The sequence below is a fragment of the Dermacentor variabilis genome, chromosome 4 (genome assembly GCF_050947875.1).
Source record: "Dermacentor variabilis isolate Ectoservices chromosome 4, ASM5094787v1, whole genome shotgun sequence".
Taxonomy (NCBI): Eukaryota; Metazoa; Arthropoda; class Arachnida; order Ixodida; family Ixodidae; genus Dermacentor; species Dermacentor variabilis.
The window spans coordinates 165720384-165742061 of NC_134571.1; the positions used below are offsets into that span (position 1 = coordinate 165720384).

The 21678-nt window shown below is 51.2% G+C and overlaps 1 protein-coding gene across 1 annotated transcript in view; it reads right to left on the reverse strand.

Annotated features, from left to right (window-relative positions):
• Positions 1 to 21678, reverse strand: part of LOC142578047 (uncharacterized) — a 92724-nt gene that overhangs the window by 64889 nt on the left and 6157 nt on the right. The window contains exon 3 of the mRNA XM_075687465.1: positions 3339 to 3442. Coding sequence (XP_075543580.1) covers positions 3339 to 3442 — 104 coding nt within the window. The remainder of the gene's footprint in view (positions 1 to 3338; positions 3443 to 21678) is intronic.

Genomic DNA, 21678 nt, shown 5'->3' on the forward strand with positions numbered 1-21678 from the left:
TGCCATTTTGCCTGAAAGAACATCAAAGTGTTGGGCCACCTTATCAGCAAAGATGGGGTTCGACCAGATCCCGAAAAAGTTGCTGCCGTACTTCACTTCCCTCGCCCTGAAAATAAAAAAAATTAAGAAGTTTCTTGGGCCTGGCATCCTACTTCCGCCGCTTCATCAGTCATTTTCTTGCCGTGGCGTCGCCGCTACACAAGTTGCTCACGTGGGGAACTCCTTTCCCTTGGACAGTTGACTGCGAACTTTCTTTTCAAGCCCTCAAGCAAGCATTAACCACCGACCCTGTCCTCTGTCAATACGATGAGAACGCACCAACTCTTTTGCACACCGACGCAAGGGGCCATCGGATCGCTGCTGTACTTCTCCAGCGTGATACCACCTCACCAGAGAGAGTTGTTGCCTATGCCAGTTGCGCACTAACAGCTGCCGAAAAGAATTACTCGATCACAGAACAGAAATGTCTCGCAGTAGTTTGGGCAATCCAAAAATTTCGACCATATCTTTACGGACACCATTTCACGGTCATAACCGACCACCACGCCTTATGCTGGTTGTCGTCAATCAAAAATTTGTCTCGACGACTTGGTCGCTGGGTGGTACGCTTACAAGAGTACGATTTTGACGTTGTCTACAAGTCTGGGAAAAAGCATTAAGATGCCGACGCTCTCTCTCGCTACCCGCTGCCACTATTATCTTCGAGTACATCTCTCCATTGCTCGCCACTTGATGATGAGACTAAGTCCCCACTCCTGTTTTTACCTCTATCGGTTACTCACACGTTATCTTCCAATCGCGTCACTCAGCTCGCCTCGTGCCAACGTTCTGACCGCTATAGCAACAACATTATCCAATGCCTGCGCGGAACTACTTGTGCACCAAATGCCAGATTACGTTGACAACTGCTAGTATTTAAGTTTGAGAACTATGTGCTGTACCGCTACAGATACAATTCCGACGGACGCCGATGGTACCTATTGTGCCACGTTCGATGCTCACACAAGTCCCTGAAGCCTTTCACAACGACCCATCTGCTGGCCATTTGGGTTTCCACAAAACATACCACCGCGCTAGGAGCCGTTTCTTTTGGCCAGGCATGTCTACCTTTGTGGCCAAGTACGTCGCCTTTTTCGTTCAGTGTCAACGGCGGAAACGACATACTTCGCCTCATGCTGGGCTTTTACAGCCCATCCCAGGTCCCGAGACACCGTTTGCCATCGTTGGGATAGACCTAGTCGGCCCTCTGCCCATAACGCCGGCAGGTCATCGATGGATCGTGACAGCTGTTGACCAGCTCACACGTTACGCAGAGACCAGTCCTCTACGCTCTAGTTCGGCCTCCGACATTGCCACCTTCTTTCTGGATGCCATTGTGCTGCGCCATGGTGCACTTCGTGTACTGTTAAGCGACCGCGGCACGACTTTCATGTCAACAATGCTCGCAGAAGTACTCAGAGCTTGTGGCACAGTTCATCAGACGACATCCGCATATCACCCATAAACAAATGGCTTCACCGAGCGATTTTATCGCCCACTAATAGATATGATATCAATGTATATCGGGCCAAACCACGACAACTGGGGCAAACTTTTACCTTTCGTGACTTTTGCTCACAACACCGCAATCCAACGAACTACGGGGTACTCACCTTTCTGCCTAGTGTACGGCCGTTCACCAACACTCACCATCGACGCCGCTTTCTTCAATGCCCGAACTAACACCTCGGCCAGTATACCCGAACAGTTCGTCTCGAGACTTTAGGAATGCCGTCAACATACTCGCTTCAACACAAATCAGTCAGCTAGATCGCAAGCAACGTTACGACATCTCTCGTCGCGACGTCTCCTTTCGTCCTGGAGAGGAAGTGCTCCTTTGGACGCCCATTCGTACACCTGGTTTGCGTGAAAAGTTCGAATCCCGCTTCCTTGGACCCTACATTATTAATGAACAAACATCCCCCGTGAACTATCGCGTTACTCCCGTAGACGTTTCTTCAGACCATCGTTGTCGTGGTTCAGATATATATATATATATATATATATATATATATATATATATATATATATATAACTTATCTGTCCATGAATTACCTAGACGTACGCTTTTAATGAGTTACCGGTCCATTTTATCGAGTGGAAAATAAAGCCCCGTCTTGGGGAACGCCACGTGCAGCCAGCGAGCTTGCATTTGTATCCGATCCAATCCTTTCTGACGCCAACGCTAGCCAACGCGCTGCGCAGCACGCACCGCTCAGGCAGCTAGTAAGCGGACCGTGTTTGTCGCACCGCTAGGCCGCTGGCGGCTAAGGGGAGGGCGCATGCGCATTCGCGCTTCCGCCCCGCTCACCTGCTGAGCGGAGCGTAAGAACGCCGAACTAAAACACTCTACTGAGAGCGAAGCGCTGACAGCCGCACGCCGCGCGTCACACGATTATCTCGCCGACGGCCACCCGTATCGCCCCGCCGCGTCGCGTAGCCGTACGCTGTTTACTTGGCGTCGCGGCGACGCCCGCTACCCTCACGCAACACCTGGCCCACTAATGGAACAGGAAGTGTTCCGATTCGCCCACTCTTCCCCGTCGAGGCGCGCTCATGACGTGGCATCGCAGCCAATGAGAATTTAAGTGTCCTTTCGCTGCTAAAGGCTCCGGCTCTTGCGGTCAATGGGCCATATGGCAATTTCCGATCAATACTCCAATTATGATGTTTGTCAGGCTTGTTCGCAATGCAATACGTTGTAATACCTGCTATGTTTGGCGTAAGATGAGCGGCGCAATCTAGCCTTGAGAATACCTATACAACCAAGTTCAATTATGTGTTTTATTTGTGCGCTATCCACAATTTGTATGAATAATTCTGTTTGCTTTCTTACAATGACTATGCACAACTAACTTCAACTTATCACTATTTGACAGCGCTAATATTACAGGCAGTAAGGCCAAACTAATATCCCTTAGGAAAGAAAGCAATTCATGTATTGAACTCCCTGATAAAATCGAAACCGAAACGGTCAGCAGAACATTTGGGCCATTTGGCATATTAAATTATGCAGAACCCTAGCACGTAGCATTGTTCTTTGACACCAGATGTTGCCTTCGGATTGTACCGCAACGTGAAAGGTGCTACGAATTTTGGTCAGGAATTGTTTCAAAGTGAGCAATAATTGTCTGTCTCTTTCCGAATTTTCAGGCATATGCAGTACAAACTACGACGCAATTTCTTTCATTCGGACAGTTTTTCTGTGTGACGTCCTCCGCCTCGACAAAATTCAAGAACCAAAGGAAGCCAGAGATTCTGGAGGAATCAAATTGAAATATTCAAGCAGAAGTTTTTACCTTTTGGGGTAAGTCTAACACAATTTGGGTGTTTCCGCTGGCCCTTTTCCATTTCATATGTGTCATTACATTGATAGAACTCTCCATAGATTCGAATCTCCGTCCTAGAAAATAAAATAAAATCAACGCCGAATATCTTAACTGCTTTTGGTTTTTACGGTATCGTAAATATAATATCATCTAATTATTGAAATTTAAATTCAAATCTTCCTATGTTACACTCAGAATTGCTCTATAGTCTTAGACGCCGAAAAAAAGCTTTTTCTCTTGAACTGAGCCAAGAACGCATTGCTTTCTAAGATGGCTGCAAAATAGAATTACCCAAAATGACAATTTTCTAGAAGTCGAAGACGAGGAAGTCCGAATAGGCCGCAATGTCGGCCCCGTACTGCTTTGAGTAATAATGGTATCGTTATTATTCCTTCGGAAGTTCACGCACTTTCAGGGGACTGTTTCCTCTCTCTCTAGAGGTTCCCAAGCCCCCAGGTTCCCAAGCTCCCGCATTACAGGTTCCCAAGCCTCCAGGAGTATGTACCATTGAGCTGGGACCCTTTATGCACAATCACCAGGACCGGCCCACACGATGATTTTATCTGTTGACTGATGCCGAAAAAACTACGGAAGGTTATTCATATACGGCTTACGCTGTAAAAGGCAGCAAAATGTTGATTGCCGAATAGAGGGATTGGTCAGCGCTTTAGAAATCTCTGTGAGAAGAGGCGGCGGGAACGGTGGCGGGGCTCCCTCCCCCTCCCCTTCCTGGGTACGTGCCTGATGGAGTGCCCGGCTTATCCTCCTCCGCCGGGCGCGGAGCTATCCACATTGGAGGAATGGGAGGCCACACTGCGCGCGACGGACCCGCACCGGCAGAGGGCAGCCCCCACGCTCGCTGCAGATGCGCCGCAGCGACATGGATTAGCGGACCTTTAAGCACTGTGGGGCCGTGCTTCATGCGGGCTGGCCGACCACACCAGCGGACATTAAAGTTTCGTTTCTCTCTCTCCCCTACTGCTTACGTCGGTCAGCCACGACTGTGCCGAATTTCCATTCGCAGCAGCCCACTATGTCATGTCGTATCAATTTTTTAACATTAAACAAAAGCTGTCGCATGGGGACCATATAAACCTACATCACAATTACTGGAATCGTCGAAATTGAGAGTCTGTATTCGCTTCCTCTGCAGAGCGCTCTTCTTTGGAATCTAAGAGCTTGCCATACGGCTCCCTTTTTACATAACCATAGTAGAGACAAATGCCATACTAAAATGTGTTCGATACGCCCAGATGTCACGTTAGCCGTAACGCGGTGTTTTCTGGCACTCTGTAAATGTTGTAACAACACCACAGACGCATTTGCAGTCGACAACTCCCTCCCCCCCGTCAATTATGTGTCTGTCCAGGCATCTCTACAAGCAAATACCTCAACAAAACACTTTAGCAAAATAGAGGTAGTAGAGGCGAGCAACGCACAGGTAAAACACAGCATAAATATTACAGTGCCAACTGAGTTCTTGTGTAGGTAATTGCGCAGGGCTTCAAAAGAAACAGGACACAGCACAGCAAAGTTTAACGCTGACGGACCTTCGGGAATTAACAAAACAACGGAGGTATTGGGAAGGCGCCTAATAACTGGCGCACTTTGAACTTTGCCCACGGATTATGGATGAAATGTCTCATATTCCGTGTCAATTATTTGGGGCACCTCAGGTTAATTCAGAACATTGGGCAAGTTTCTACTCCGCTTGTTTGTAAACTACACTATAATAGCTCGGAGGTGTTTGTAAGAGTTTGTCCCAAGGAAACAAAGACGTCACTAAATAAAAGGTGCCGTTCTGAAAATAGTATAACCCAGTGCACATGCGCGCATATTATAACATCAACACTAAAATGTGGATGCACAAATACATTGAAAAAATGATGCAGAAAACACACAGCAATTAAGAAAAAAGAAGCTTGGCATGACTAAAGGCTCTCGCCGTTCTCAGAGACGGATTTGTTAGCTGCAAGCTTAAGTGTGAGAAAAGGGTTATAAAGCATTACCCACCAAAACTTCTGAACGAGTGGGGACAACCCCACGTTCAAGCATCAGTGACATTTAGGGTAGCTGTAACGCTTGATTAGAAATGTAATTTTTATTGTGTATAATCATCATCATCATCATCATCATCATCATCATCATCATCATCATCTTCAGCCTGGTTACGCCCACTGCAGGGCCAAGGCCCCTACCCTATCTCTCCAACAACCCCGTTCATGTACTAATTGTGGCCATGCCGTCCCTGAAAACTTCTTAATCTCATCCGCCCACCTCACTTTCTGCCGCCCCCTGCTACGCTTCACTTCCCTTGGGATCGAGTCCGTAACCCTTAATGACCATCGGTTATCTTCCCTTCTCATTTTATGTCCTGCCCATGCCCCCCCCCCCCGTTTCTTTTTCTTGATTTCAACTAAGATGTCATTAACTCGCGTTTGTTCCCTCACCCAATCTGCTCTTTTCTTATCCCTTAACGTTACACCTATCATTCTTCTTTCCATAGCTCATTGCGTCGTCCTCAATTTGAGTAGAACCCTTTTCGTAAGCCTCCAGGTTTCTGGCCCGTAGGTGAGTACTGGTAAGACACAGCTATTATACACTTTTCTCTTGAGGGATAATGCAACTTGCTGTTCATGATCTGAGAATGCCTGCCAAATGCACCCTAGCCCATTATTATTCTTCTGATTATTTCCGTCTGATGATCCGAATCCGCCGTCACTACCTGCCCTAAGTAGATATATTCCCTTACGACTTCCGGGGCCTCGCTGCCTATTGTAAATTGCTGTTCTCTTCCGACGCTGTTAAACATTACTTTATTTTTCTGCAGATTAATTCTTAGACCCACTCTTTTGCTTTGCCTCTCAAGGTCAGTGAGCATGCATTGCAATTGGTGCCCTGAGTTACTAAGCAAGGCAATATCATCAGCGAATCGCAAGTTACTAAGGTATTCTCCATCAACTTTTATCCCCAATTCTTCTCAATCCAGGTCTCTGAATACCTCCTGTAAACACGCTGTGAATAGCATTGGAGAGATTGTATCTTCCTGCCTGACGCCTTTCTTTATTGGGATTTTGTTGCTTTCTTTATGGAGGACTACGGTGGCTGTGCAGCCGCTATAGATATCTTTCAGTACTTTTACATACGGCTCGCCTACACCCTGATTCCGTAATGCCTCAATGACTGCTGAGGTTTCGACAGAATCAAACGCTTTCTCGTAATCAATGAAAGCGATAAATAAGGGTTGGTTATATTCCGCACATTTCTCTATCAGCTGATTGATAGTGTGAATATGATCTATTGTTGAGTAGCCTTTACGGAATCCTGCCAGGTACTTTGCTTGACAGAAGTCTAAGGTGTTCCTGATCCTATTTGCGATTACCTTAGTAAATAGTTTGTAGGCAACGGACAGTAAGCTGATCGGTCTATAATTTTTTCAAGTCTTTGGCGTCCCCTTTCTTATGGAGTAGGATTATGTTAGCGTTCTTCCAAGATTCCGGTACGCTCGAGGTCATGAGGCATTGCGTATACAGGGTGGCCAGTTTCTCTAGAACAATCTGCCCACCATCCTTCAACAAATCTGCTGTTACCTGATCCTCCCCAGCTGCCTTACCCCTTTCCATATCCCCCAAGGCTTTCTTTACTTCTTCCGGCGTTACCTTTGGGATTTCGAATTCCTCGAGACTGTTTTCTCTTCCATTATCGTCGTAGGTGCCACTGGTACTGTATAAATCTCTATAGAATTCCTCAGCCACTTGAACTATCTCATCCATATTAGTAATGATATTGCCGGCTTTGTCTCTCAACGCATATATCTCATTCTTGCCAATTCCTAGTTTCTTCTTCACTGTTTTTGGGCTTCCTCCGTTCCTGAGAGCATGTTCAATTCTTTCCATATTATACTTCCTTATGTCAGCTGTCTTACGCTTGTTGATTAACTTCGAAAGTTCTGCCGGTTATATTCTAGCTGTATGGTTAGAGGCTTTCATACATTGGCGTTTCTTGATCAGATCTTTCGTCTCCTTCGATAGTTTACTGGTATCCTGCCTAACGGAGTTACCACCGACTTCCATTGCACACTCCTTAATGATGCCCACAAGATTGTCGTTCATTGCTTCAACACTAAGTTCCTCTTCCTGAGTTAAAGCCGAATACCTGTTCTGTAGCTTGATCTAGAATTTCTCTATTTTCCCTCTTACCGCTAACTCATTGATCGGCTTCTTATGTCCCACTTTCTTCCGTCCCCTCCTCAGGTCTAGGCTAATTCGAGTTCATGCCATCCTGTAGTCACTGCAGCGCACCTTGCCGAGCACGTCCTCATCTTGTATGATGCCAGGGTTAGCGCAGAGTATTAGGTCTATTTAATTTCTAGGCTCGCCGTTCGGGCTCCTCCACGTCCACTTTCGGCTATCCCGCTTGCGGAAGAAGGTATTCATTATGTTCATATTATTCTCTTTCGCAAACTGTGCTAATAACTCTCCCCTGCTATTCCTAGTGCCTATGCTATATCCCCCCACTGCCTTGTCTCCAGCCTACTTCTTGCCTACCTTGGCATTAAAGTCGCCCATTAGTATAGTGTATTTAGTTTTCACTCTACCCATCGCCGATTCCACGTCTTCATAGAAGCTTTCGACTTCCTGGTCATCATGACTGGATGTAGGAGCGTAGACCTGTACACTCTTCATTTTGTACCTCTTATTAAGTTTAACAACAAGACCTGCCACCCTCTCGTTAATGCTATAGAATTCCTGTATGTTACCAGCTATATTCCTATTAATCAGGAATCCGACTCCTAGTTCTCTCCGCTAAGCCCCGGTAGCACAGGACGTGCCCGCTTTTTAGCACTGTATATGCTGCTTTTGGCCTCCTAACTTCACTGAGCCCGATTATATCCCATTTATTGCGCTCTAATTCCTCCAATAGCACTGCTAGACTCGCCTCACTAGATAACGATCTAGCGTCAAACGGTGCCAGGTTCATATTCCAATGGCGGCCTGTCCGGAGCCAGTGATTCTTAACACCCTCTGCTGCGTCGCAGGTCTGACCGCCGCCGTGGTCAGTTGCTTCGCAGCTGCTGGGGACTGAGGGCCGCGGTTTGATTGTTGTGTTCATATAGGAGGTTGTGGCCAAGTAGTGCACCAGGGTGGCCAATCCTGCTCTGGTGAGGGAGTGCGTTAGCGGTTTTGGTCACCGGGATCAGGCCACACTTCAGGCCTGTTTGTGCAATTTTATCAACACGCGGATTTTTTTTAATCCATTGGAAAATTGCCGGCACCGGGATTTGAACCACGGACCTCTTGCACGCGAGGCGGGTGTTCTACCTCTACGCCACCGCTAATTAATAATAATAATAATAATAATAATAATAATAATAATAATAATAATAATAATAATAATCTTTATTTCACTCATGAAGTGAGGGAGTGCGAGAAAAAAAAGCTGACAAGTCAGCTTGACTAGTTCCCAGCTTCCCGGAGTACAATATAGAAGAAACGGAAACACTTTTTTCTCATGGCAACATAAAAACCACAAACAAATAATAAATACTAACGCAGCAATGACTTGTCGATAACAGTGAGAATAGGTAACTATAGAAATAAAAAGTTTGTCAACTGCGTGATAGACCAATGTTAAAAAAAACCTACAAACATGAAAAGCTGCAAAAAAGCGCTACATAATGAAGGAAAAAACGAAAAATAAAACGGCACACATTGGTGTAGTATGAAACAGTACATTGGTACATTGAAATGCGTATATATAAATTGAAATAAATATAATTGAAATATAAATTGATGTACATTGAAATTCTAATTATAACTAATTCTAATGTTAACGTTCATAGAGGCCAAATTATGAACGTGTAGGTCATGCGAGAATTTCATGTCGACGAGCTTTACACAGTTTAAAGTATAGTGCTTGCTACCATTGCGCTGCATTGAAAACGTCTTTGTTATCATCATTGGCCAAGCTTTGCGCTAGCGTGAAAGAATGATTAGAATAAATTGGTGCTGCTGATGTAACAAGCATGTGACGCACCCTCGGGTATAATCTTCGTTGGCCCGCCAGGCTCAGTGGCCTGCCAGGCTCAGTACGCAACGTTGGTCACCGCATCGCAACAAACACCGACGAGCCCAGTGGCTCGGCGGTGAGTCATCGTTAGTCACCACCACAGTGCGGATCATCTGTCTAACGGAGGGTGCCTCGAGTCCTCCCTCGTTCACGAACCCGGGCGGATCGTGGTACTGGCGACGAGTAGACACGGAGCGTCCCGTGCCGCCCCGAGCGGCGAAAACCGCCCCCCGTTGCTGCTGGCATGCTGCTGTTCCGAAGGCTTGAGCCGTTCGAGCGAGATGGGTCTACCTGGACAATTTACGAGGCACAAGTCCACGTGTTCTTCCGGGCAAACGACACACCCGAGGCCAAACAGGGGACATTTTCCTGGCCAGCTGTGGGATCCGCGTCTTCGGTCTCCTGCTCGACCTTCTCAAGCCAGCCACGCTGCACGTTTAGAGGCTGGGTGAGCTGCTCGCCATACTGCGCTCGTATTTCAGCGCAGCACCGTCCACACTAATGGAGCGTTTCCGCTTCAACAACCGGAGCCGCCGGGAAGGAGAGACCCTCGGGCAGTTCGTTGCTGCGCTACGAAAATTAGCGGGTGCCTGCGTTTTCGCGGACCAGCTAGACTCGCTGCTCCGGGACCGTTTCGTCTGGTCATCAACAACCCGCCATGCAGACGCGACACCTGGAGCTTCCCGACCGCTCGCTGGACGACGCCGTGAAGGCAGCGCTGGCAATGGAAGCTGCCGCCAAGGACGCCGGCGAGATTGCACGTGCGACTGGCTCACCGTCGGCGGAAGTGGCAGTAAAAATGTTGGCGACCCAGGGCAGTATCTGCGGTCGCTGTGGTGGTGCCCACTCTCTCTCACAGTGCCAATTCTCTCAAGCATAATGCTTCACGTACGGATAAACTGGGCACCTGGCATGGGTATGCTGAAGGGGCAGGACGAACAGCAAACAGCCGCAGCAGCCTGGTTCAAGCCCAGGTACCACACAAGCCCGTCGCCAGGGTAGCAGTCGTAAGGCAACGCGGCGGGGGCATGCGGCAGCAGGCTCAAGTTCTTCCGTGGCCAGGCTCCACGTCATGGCCGAGCACCCGCCAATTTGCGACATGTGGCACACATGCTGACCGTCGTAATCTAAGGGCACCCCAGTTCCATGAAGCTGGACGCAGGGGCCAGCGTGTTGGTCATGGCCAGGGAACTCTTCAGGCGTACTTTCCCCGGCGTGTCCGTTGAGGCTTCGAGTGTGATGCTGCGCAGCTACGCCTGGCAGCTCTCCCAGGTCCAGGGTCAGGCCCAGGTCTGCGTTCGCATTGGCGACAGGGGGGCAACACTTCCCTTTTACTTAACCAAGAGGTCGTCGCCGACGCTGCTGAGCCGAAACTGGATTCATGCACTGGACGTTCGTCTGCCAGAGTACCAAGAAACGAGCCTGCATACGGTGAAACACGTCCCCAGCCTCCTCATCGAGTTAAAGTCCTGTTGCAGCCAGGGTTGGGCACATTCGCCGGCACGACGGCTGGCATCTACGTACCTGAGGGAGCCCGGCCACTTTTTTTCGAGCCTCGCCCACTGCCGTTCGCCCTGAAGGACGGGGCCATCCAGGAGGTCCAACGGTTACAGCGAGAGGGCATCCTGGTGCCCGTCAAGACGCCTGAGTGGGCCGTCTGAAAGGGCTGCCATCGTACCAGTGCTCAAGCGAGACGGCAGTGCCAAGATCTGCGGGAATTTCAAGGTCACAATCAACCCAGTCGCTACCGCCGAGAGGTACCAGTTGTCCCGGATTGAAGATATCTGGTCAGTGTTGTCCGGTGGACAGAAGTTTACCAAGCTCGACCACAGAGATGCTTACCAGCTGCTGGTGCTCCAGGATGCCAACCGGAAGTGTGTCACAATATCGACAACTTTGGGGCTCTTCCAGTACACGCGCTTACCGTTTGGGGGGGCCTCAGCCCCAGCCATATTTTAGAGCCAGATGGACAATCTCTTCAGGGGCATGAGGCACGTGGCGGTGTACTTGGACGACATCCTGATTGCTGGCAGAGACGACGGGGACCACCTGAAGAACCTTCACAATGCCCTGGCAGGACTGCAGGATGCCGGTCTCAAGCTCAAGCTGGAAATTGCATTTTTCTGGCCCCCAGTTTTGAGTACTTGGGACATGTCATTTCCCAGGCTGGCCTAGCCCCGGCTCCCCGCAAAGTTGATGCCGTGCTCAAGGCGCCTAAGCACTAGAACAAGAACAACCTCGGCCTCATCAACTTTTACAGGAGTTTCCTGCTAAACCTGTCGGAGCCCCTACAGCCGCTCCATGTTCTGTTTCGAGACGATCAGCAATTAGTCTGGAAGAAGGAGCAAGACCGGGCCTTCCAGAGCAGCAAGGAGCTAATGACCAAGACTCCAGTGCTGGTACACTTCGATCCTGCCACGCCTGTAGTCCTGACCATAGATGCGTCGCTATACGGCGTGGGAGCCGTCCTGGCGCACAAAGACAAGGATGGCCAGGAACGCCCTGTGTTGTTTGCTTCTCGTCGGCTTCAGGCTGCCGAGCAACGCTACAGCCAGCTGGACAAGGAAAGCCTGGCCCTCTTGTTTGGTGTCTAATGCTTCCACCACTATCTGTGGGGCCGGAAGTTCGAGGCGGTCACGGACCACAAGACGCTGTTGGGCCTGCTAGGGCCTGACAAGGCAGTTCCCGTGCAGGCATCGCCTCGAATGGTAGGCTGGGCCTTGATGCTGGCAGCTTACAGTTACTAGGTGGCTTACCGTCCGGGAAAGGACCTGAGACCTGCTGATGCCCTGAGCCGCCTGCCCCTGCCAGAGGTGCCTGATGCTGTTACAGAACCTGCTGAAGTGTTCATGCTCGAGCTTGCGTACCCGGAGGTGCTCCCCAGATCTGCGGTATGACAAGCGACCAGCCGGGACCCAGTCCTGCCTCAGGTGGAGAAGGCGGTGCCGCGTGGGGAGGAATTGGTTCAGCAGGCCTATAGCTTCAAGACCGCTAAGCTGAGCTTGCAGCAGGGCTGCCCAGTGTGGGGTTCCAGGGTGGTGATCCCACAAAGCCTCCGGTCCAAGGTTCTGTAGTTCCTGTACGCGGGTCATTCTGGCGTGAAAAAGACCAAGATGGTGGCCCAGCCCCATGTTTGGTGGCCTGGCTTGGACCAGGACATCGCTCACGTGGTTCAGAGCTGCCAAATCTGCCACGAGCATCAGCGGGCCTCACGTCATGTGGAAATCACCCCCTGGCCGTTCCCTCAGAGACCATGGTCCCGCCTGCATGTGGATTTTGGGGGCCCTTCAAGGGCCATTATTTATCGTAGTGGTGGACGCCTTTTTGAAGTGGGTGGAGGTTTTACCTGCCATTGCTCCATCAGCAGGCGCGACAATTGCAGCGCTACGACAGGTCTTCGCCGCTCAGGGGTCGCTAGACGTCATCGTGTCCCGTAATGGTCCTGCTTTCGCCAGCACAGAGTACCTGGCCTGGCTGACGAAGAACGGAACCCGCTGGATGATGGTTCCGCCGTACCACCCTGCTTCAAATGGTGCAGCCGAGCGGTTGGGACAAACTGTCAAGGACATGCTCAAGAAGAGCCAGACTGGGGATTTCCAGACGCAGATTGCCCGGATACTATGTCAGTACCGAACCACGCCCCGCGATGTCACTGGCCGTGCCCCCTATGAGCTCCTGCTGGGTCGGATGGTCAAGACACCCTTGCACGTCTTGCATCCGGACCTCCGATCCACAGTGCTCCTGAAGAATCTGAAGCAGAGTCTGGCTGCTGGCCAAGGGTCCCGTCCAGGGTCTTTGCTAGAGTCGGGAGCTCCAGTTTTTGCCAGGAACGTCCTGGCCCACCCTGGTCCGAGGGACAGGTGGTGTCTCCTGCCAGCGCCTCATCGCTGCTCGTTCGCTTGCCAGACGGGGCCACGTGGTACAGACACGCCGACCATGTTAGGCCTCGACTCGGGACCTGGCCAGCACCCTCGACTGCCACTTCGGAGTTCCACCCTGCAGGAGGACTAGCGGCAACACCAGTCGCTTAGAGCGGAGCCCCGCCCACCTCGGAGGCCGCAAGTGTTGCCAGTGATGCGGCGCCCGTTGGGTCGAGGTCAAGGCCGGCATCACTTGCAAGGCCGACCACTGCAGACCCTCCGGACGGAGCGAGGCTGGCTCAGGCAGCACCTGGCATTGCCACACCCGGCTCGTCAACACCGGTGCCCAGGTGGAGTACTCGACAGCGGAGGCCACCGGACCGTTACTCGCCTGGGTATGAGGCACCATCGAAACGGCTAGGACTGAGGCAGAGCCTCGCACATTGAACTTAGAAGTCTTTTTTTGTTGTCGACAAGCTAACGGGGGGTAAGGGGGTGTAACAAGCCTGTGACGCCCCCTCGGGTATAATCTTCGCTGACCCGCCAGGCTCGGTGGCCTACCAGGCTCAGTAGGCAACGTTGGGCACTACACCGCAATAAACACCGACGAGCCCAGCTGCTCAGCGGTCAGTCATCGTTCGTCGCCACCACGCTGCAGAGCCTCTGATGGAGTGTGCTTCGAGCCCTCCCTCGTTCACGAAGCCAGGCGGATCATTTACCCTGCGCGTTTATTCCCGCAGTGGCACTCTAACGAAGCAAATTTACATTTCAACTTGTCATTGTATTCAGGAATCAAAAGAGCAATAAATAATCGGATTGCAGGAATGTCGGAGTGCAGATCATGAGTAACCAGTAAGAAACATTGCCATATATGGCTGTGCTGCTGTTAGTAGCGTTCTCGTAATGTATAACAAGATGAACTGTTCTGTGTGATTGTGAACTTTGATGTTGCGTGATATCGCAAATACCGTATTTTTGTGAAAGCGATGTGCGTGGTGACTGTGGCCTTGCTTGTTATCATAATTCTCAGAACATAAACCAAAACAGCCATCGTCAAGCAGTTGTTTTGGTAAGAACTCTAAATTGGGAGTCATTGTCATGGGTTAAATGAAATAGGGGAGGTATCTCGCGAAAAAGTGGTACCAAAAATAAAAGAAACAGCTCAGAGGGCACTGCCACTGCATCGTACAAGACGATGACAACAGCGCGCGCTGCCAGCAACAAATTTTTGGGAACGGAAAATAAGAACCAGCACTGCCGGGCGCGGCTTTATAAGATGCAAGAGCTGCACTTGAGCAGTGTGCTCGAGGAGGCGAACTTCTGGCGTCGAGACCGAGGACCTGAGCCAGGCGGGGGAGAGGGAGGAATAGCGGCAGCCGACCCGCCTGGCTATAACGTCACCCTTGCAGACGTCACCGCGTAACCAGGCCCTTTCTACGCTACGACGGCAACGATGATGAGGGGACATGTGGTAGGTACCGAGTGCTATACGGAACATCTCTACCAGCACTACGAAAGCGCGCACAGATTAACACCATGCACTTCAGAATTCGTTCAACAGCGATAGCAAGCTAGAAAGCTCAAAAGATGCCACATAGTGATAGTTGCGGTGCTCCATTCCTATTTCTGTGGAGATTGTGCCATGGGAAGGAATATGGACAATATTCCACAGTTGAAGTGTATATACCAAAGCACAACAAGACCGCGATGCTCCGTCAGCGGGTTCAACCGATTGCAACAACTGAAACAACCGTACCTACGGGACGCTGCGGACGTGGCGGTAATTGAAAATGATGACAAATAACCTTCTCAAGCCGGCCACACCCTCAGATTCAAGCCACTCGCAGCTATGCAACGGAATTTTGGGACCGCTTATTATTTTAGCTGCCGGTTTTAACCATGCGAAAGAAGCCCTTGTGAACTTTTCAAACATCAATGATGCTCACATCTGTTGCTGACAGCCTCGGCCCAGCTAAACACATCAAAGTACTAGCGAAAACACTGCGTCTTCGTGAGCAGATACATAAAATTCACAATTTTGCGCGTGTGAACGTAACTGTCCACTAGATGCAGGCACATGGTCAAGGTCGGAGCATTGACTTTGTGGATCACACAATTCACTCTTTCTCGACACCCGTAACTCCTCCGCATTCCCTTACCTCTCACCCTCTCTTTGTTTTCATTGCCCGCAAATGCATCCTCCGGTAGGGGGGGGAATAAGCTTATATTATTGAATCAGCACTTTATGATAGCCAGGCCCAAGCCTCCCATGAGGGGACGTCGATGGCTTACCTCACCGCCGCCTCGCGGGCGTGCTGGGTCACCCAGGTTTGGTCGGCGATGGCGGAGCTCCGCAGAGCCTCACGCAACCTCGACGAGACAGTCTTGGTGTTAATGTCTACTGTGCTGGGCACTCCTACAGCATATGCGGAAGCGTACCCGGGTGAGTGCCACAGCACGGGCAGTTAGGGGCAGTGTAATCGTCTCGGAATATGAGGTGGAATCGGGCGGGTGAGGGATACGTGTTTCTTTGTAGCAGACGCAGGGTGGTAGCCTGCGTCCGGCTGAACTTGAGGTGAGGTGGGGGGGATGGTTCGGCGACTGAGGTGAAAGGCCTTAAAAGGAAGCTTTAGCTCGGGCCACGGAGTAAGACATTTAGGAGGTGAAACTCCCGTCAGCGCGAGCGAGCGTGGGCGACCAGTTAAGGTCACAATCGTTGTATGCGCCGACGGGGCCGCATACAGTGGCGGCGCCATGCGGCGTTTCTTAGAAGCCACAGCGAAAAAAGAATGCAGTGCCCGGGCAGGCGGCTCCGGCGCGCTCTCAACGGCGGTAATATCTTTCCAGGCTGCCAGGCGCCGCCAGCACGATAACGGCTCCGCGGGCTTGTGACCTTTTCTAGTCGCCGCAAACAGTGGAGTTTCCACTCCGAAATGTTTCTTGCCCCATGGCTCGGGCTCAACTCCGACGCAGCCATTTCAAATACACATAAAGCGCAAGAACGTTTCTCTGATATAACCCCTTCACCGATTTTAGTCAAATTTGTTGCATTAGAGAGACAAAACTAAATTCTAGTGCATGTTGGAAGCGGAGTTTTCAAATATGCGAAAGTTTGAAAAGTATAGGAGCACGAAATTTACAAATTCATTGACCTGCATCAAGAACAGATATCGTGGTTCCGTGAACGGCATCCATTAGACCATTGAAAGCGGACAAATCGGATATGTCATTTTATATTTTACGTTAATTTGTTACGTTGTTTACAATGGTTCTGCAAAAACTGCATTTCCATATTACAACATTTTTGGATATTCATGTGTAACATATAAATTTTGCCCGCTTTAGATGTTTTATTAGATGCAATTCACAGAATTGTATTATTATTTTCATTGATGAGTTACAGAGTTGTAAACTTGACAGTTTGAATTCTTAATTTTCGATTTTTGGTAATTCTTAATATAAAATTAACAACCTAACTCAAGATATTGGGAACAAACAGTCACTAGATTTTAAGTTTTTCTTTTAAATGCAACAAACCTCGTCAAATTTGGCGCAGTGGTTGCCGAGAAAAACGAATTCTCCTTTTACATGTATTTAGATAGGAGCACCCGAGCTAAAGCTTCCCCTTAAAGAGACCATTATAGCTGGTCAGATTGTCCCTGGTGTCCCACTCGTCTCCAGTGATTCCGGTATGGTTGACTAGGCCTCGCGCAATGGAGTGGGTGACCTCGTTGAAGTTGGGGAGGTGTCGGTGGACAGGGCACGCATGAAGCGGGATCCATGTCAGGGAGTTCATGCTGCCTTTAGAGTTTGGTGCCTGGCAAAGGATGCGAAGAGCTTGAGGAGAAATACGATATTTGCTGAAGTTAGTGACGGCTGAGCCACACATGATGGTGTGGCAGGTGGCATCTAGAGTGGCCAGGGCAATGGCCACTTCTTCAGCGGTCTTGGCAGGGGGGGAGCAGTGACGCTTCAGGCGTGGTGTAGGACTCCATCGCGTGTCACAAATCGTGTGCCATCGGCCACAAATCGTGTGCCATCGTAATTTGGGCTGCGTTAACAAATGTCAAGCTAGGTATCTGAGCAAGGAATTGTGAAGAAGAAGACGCACCTCGCGGCACAGACACATCGCCAACGCGCGGCTCGGCCCCGCTCGCGCTGTTGATTACTGTCGCCTTTTTTGGACAGTGCTTCGGGCTGTCTCGCCGTTCCCGGTCGCCGCGCTTTTGCCTTAGGAGCCGCCAATAAACCTCTTCTCAATTGGTGGAGGTGCTGGGACTCAAACCCCGTCGCTTGTCACCCTGGAGCTGCGATCAAGAACGCTATCGCCCGCCATAACCGACAGCTCATCCGAAACGGCGCCGACGCCACAGTCCGTCACTTGCACCGGCGTTGCACGACAACGCGACCCCAAGATCTTCAGCGGTGCAGACGACGACGACGTAGAAGACTGGTTGGCGTCATATGAACGGGTGAGCGCGCACAACAAGTGGGATGATACAGCGAAGTTAACCCACGTCAACTTTTATCAGGCTGGTGTTGCCCAACTCTGGTTTCACAACCACGAAAGTGACTTATCCACATGGTCAATCTTCAAGACAACCTTTACAGAAGTGTTCGGCCAACCCGCTGTTCGCAAACTGCGCGCTGAACAACACTTGCGCGCCCGAGCACAGCAGACGGCAGAAACATTCACGAGCTACATTGAAGACGTCGTGGACCTGTGTAAACGAGTCAACGCGGCCATGCCCGAAGCTGAGCGAATTCACCATATACTGAAGGGCATCGATGACGGCGCTTTCCAGATGCTTCTAGCCAGGAATCCGCGCACTGTGTCCGAAGTCGTCAGCCTATGCCAAAGTTATGATGAGTTACGGAAGCAACGCGCTTCGACTCGGCGTGCTCTGGGCAGCGACGACTTGGTGGCAAGCGTTGACAGCATGTACGACTCACGCTCATTGCTTCAACGGGTCAAGGACTTCGTGCGTGAGGAAGTTGCCCGCCAACTTTCTTTAGTCCCCTTCACTCAGGAGCCCACCTCCCGTCTTCCAAATACGCTCCGCACTCTCATCTCCGAAGAGGTCGCTCAAGTTGTCCCTTCCGCACACCATCAGCCGCCTGCAGCCACAAATCTCAACTCTGCTCTGGCAGTGCAGCCTGTCGCGACTCCTCCCACCTATGCGCCGCCAGTCCTGCCTGTGGCTGCGCCTCTTACGTACGCGCAGGCAGTACGCAGGCCTCCGCCTGCGTCTTTCGTGACCCATTCCCAACCGGTGCCACCGGAAGCCCATGCTGCATCTTGGACCGCACCGAGAGCTAATCCTTGGAGGACGCCTGATAATCGTCCCATCTGCTATTCTTGCTGCACTCCTGGACACGTCGCCCGATATTGCCGACGTCGGCCTCAAGCGTTCGGCGACGCCTCTCGGCCCTTCCAGTACGCCAGCCAGCCCTTTCGCCAATACGCCACTCCTTCCCACCAACCGTATGCTCGTGCTGACCTTCCAGAATTTCCTTCGCGTCGCTCGCCATCCCCTCGCCGACGCTCGCTCTCCCCAATGCGTCGGCGACCCGCACCACCTGACCAGGAAAACTGAACGTCGCAGTTCACGAGGCAAGAACTGCGCCCCATGCGAACTGCTCAAGTCCTCGCGCCTGTCCTGCTAACGTGGTCGAAATTAGTGTAGAAGGTGTTCCTGCATTCGCTCTTGTGGATACCGGCGCAGCCGTTTCTGTGATAGCCGCGAAACTGTGCCGTTCGCTGCGCAAGGTGACCACGCCGCTTTCTGGACTGTCGCTTCGTACGGCAAGCGCTCAGCACGTCACTCCGCACGCAGCCTGTACTGCACGTTTGCTTATTCACGGCATTGTTTACATCGTCGAGTGCATTGTTCTTCCCACCTGCTCGCATGACGTCATCCTCGGATGGGACTTCTTATCCCGTCATAAAGCCGTGATCGACTGCGCACGCGCCGAAGTTGAATTTTCCCCTTGTGACGCACCCTTGCACGAAGATTGTGACCGCCCTTCTAAACTTACCGTGCGCGAGGACACAGATATTCCACCTGGCTCCTTCGCTCTCGTACCCGTCTCTTGCGATGCCATCACTGATGCCACGGTCCTCTTCACACCTTCCGACGTCTTCATGAGCCGTAAATCTCTCCGACTACCTTTCGCAACACTTGACATGGCTGGCGGCTGTAGCAATATATACTTTTGCAATCCCCTCTGTGCGCCTATTACATTGCTCGTTGGTGAATGCCTTGGCATCGTGGAGCTCCTCGACTCTTCGTCTTTGGTTGACGTCCCCGGAGACTCTTTTGATTTCGACTCCGGCCAGTCGTCTTCGATTTCCGCGCTTGAAGAGACGTCCAAGGATGCTTTCTCGAGTGCCATCGCCGATACCCTCACAACTGCCGAACGCGCCGACCTTCTTGATCTCCTGCACCACTTTCGAAGTTAATTCAACGTTTCACAACCTCACTTGGGCCGCACATCGGAAGTGCAGCACTACATTTACACCGGTTCACATCAGCCGTTACGTCAACGACCCTACCGCGTCTCGGCCGAAGAGCGTCGTGTCATTACCACCCACGTCGAAGATATGCTGCGCCGTGACGTTATTCAACCTTCGCACAGTCCCTGGGCATCGCCTGTCGTTCTAGTTCGCAAGAAGGACGGGTCTATTCACTTTTGCGTCGACTACCGTCGGCTAAATAAGGTAACGCGCAAAGACGTCTATCCTTTGCCGCGCATCGACGACGCCCTCGACAGTCTTCAGGGAGCAGAATTCTTCTCGTCCCTTGACTTGCGTTCGGGGTACTGGCAGGTACCGATGGCTGCAGCCGATCGCCAGAAAACCGCATTCATTACGGCTGACGGCTTATATGAATTTAACGTAATGCCGTTCGGGCTTTGTAACGCCCCTGCCACCTTTGAACGACTCATGGACAACACGCTGCGTGGCCTCAAGTGATCCATATGTCTGTGTTACCTCGACGATGTCGTGGTTTTCTCGCCTGATTTTCCGACTCACCTGCTCCGCCTCAGACTTGTTTTGACCTGTCTAACGAACGCTGGCCTCCAACTCAACCTCAAGAAGTGTCGCTTCGCCGCGCGAGAGCTCACCATTTTAGGCCGCGTTGTGTCCAAGCACGGCGTTCTACCCGATCCTGCAAAACTTCGAGCTGTCCAGCTGTGACCAGCTGCTCCACCGACACAATTAATCTCCTGAAGGCCGTCGGTGGCTTCTGGTGATTCCCCGCAGCTTAAGGTCTCAAATATGTGCCGCTTTCCACAACGATCCACAGTGTGGCCACGCCGGAGTCTTCAAGACGTACGAACGAATTCGCCACCGCTACTACTGGCGCGGCATGTACAATTTTGTACAAAAGTTTGTTCGGTGCTGTCTTGACTGTCAACGCCGGAAATCGCCGCCTTTACGCCCGTCTGGTGCCTTGCAGCCGCTCCCGTGCCCTACCACACCCTTCGATCGCGTCGGCATCGACCTATACGGCCCGCTTCCTATGACTCCAGACGGCAATCGGTGGATCGTAGTTGCTGTTGACCACTTGACACGCTACGCCGAAACCGCTGCTTTACCAAGTGCTACGGCACGGCATGTAGCCTTTTTCGTTCTACATCGCTTCGTGCTTCGACACGGCGCACCTCGAGAACTCCTCAGCGATCGAGGTCGCGCCTTCCTCTCCGAAGTCGTCAAAAGTTTGCTCTCGGAATGCCGTATTATTCATCGGACAAGCACGGCATACCATCCCCAGACTAACGGACTCACAGAGCGATTTAACCGCACACTTGGTGACATGCTGTCGATGTACGTGGCATCTGATCATGGTAACTGGGACCGCATCCTTCCATTCATCACGTTCGCGTACAACACCGCGATCCAGGCCACTACGGAATTTTCACCTTTCTTCCTCCTGTATGGCCGCCAGCCTACGCATACCATCGACACGCTCCTTCCATACCGTTCTGACGCCTCCGAGTGTCTACCTTTGTCCGACGTCGCCCGACAGGCCGAAGAATGCCGCCAGCTAGCGCGCTCCTTTACGGCCGAGCAACAGCAGCGCCAGAAAGAAAACCGCACCGACACGCTTACGAACACCACCTACGCTCCAGGCGTTCTTGTGTGGTTGTCTGTGCCTTTCCAGACTCCGGGGCTTTCCTCGAAACTCGTCCCAAAATTCGAAGGGCCTTACCGAGTCTTGGAGCAAACATCTCCGGTGAATTTTCTAATTGAGCCACTGTCACCACCTGAAGACTTGCGCCGGCGTGGACGTGACATTGTCCACGTCTCGCGTCTCAAGCCCTACCACGACCCTCTGCCTCCTGATTCTTAAGGCGCCAGGATGGCTCTTTTTGTC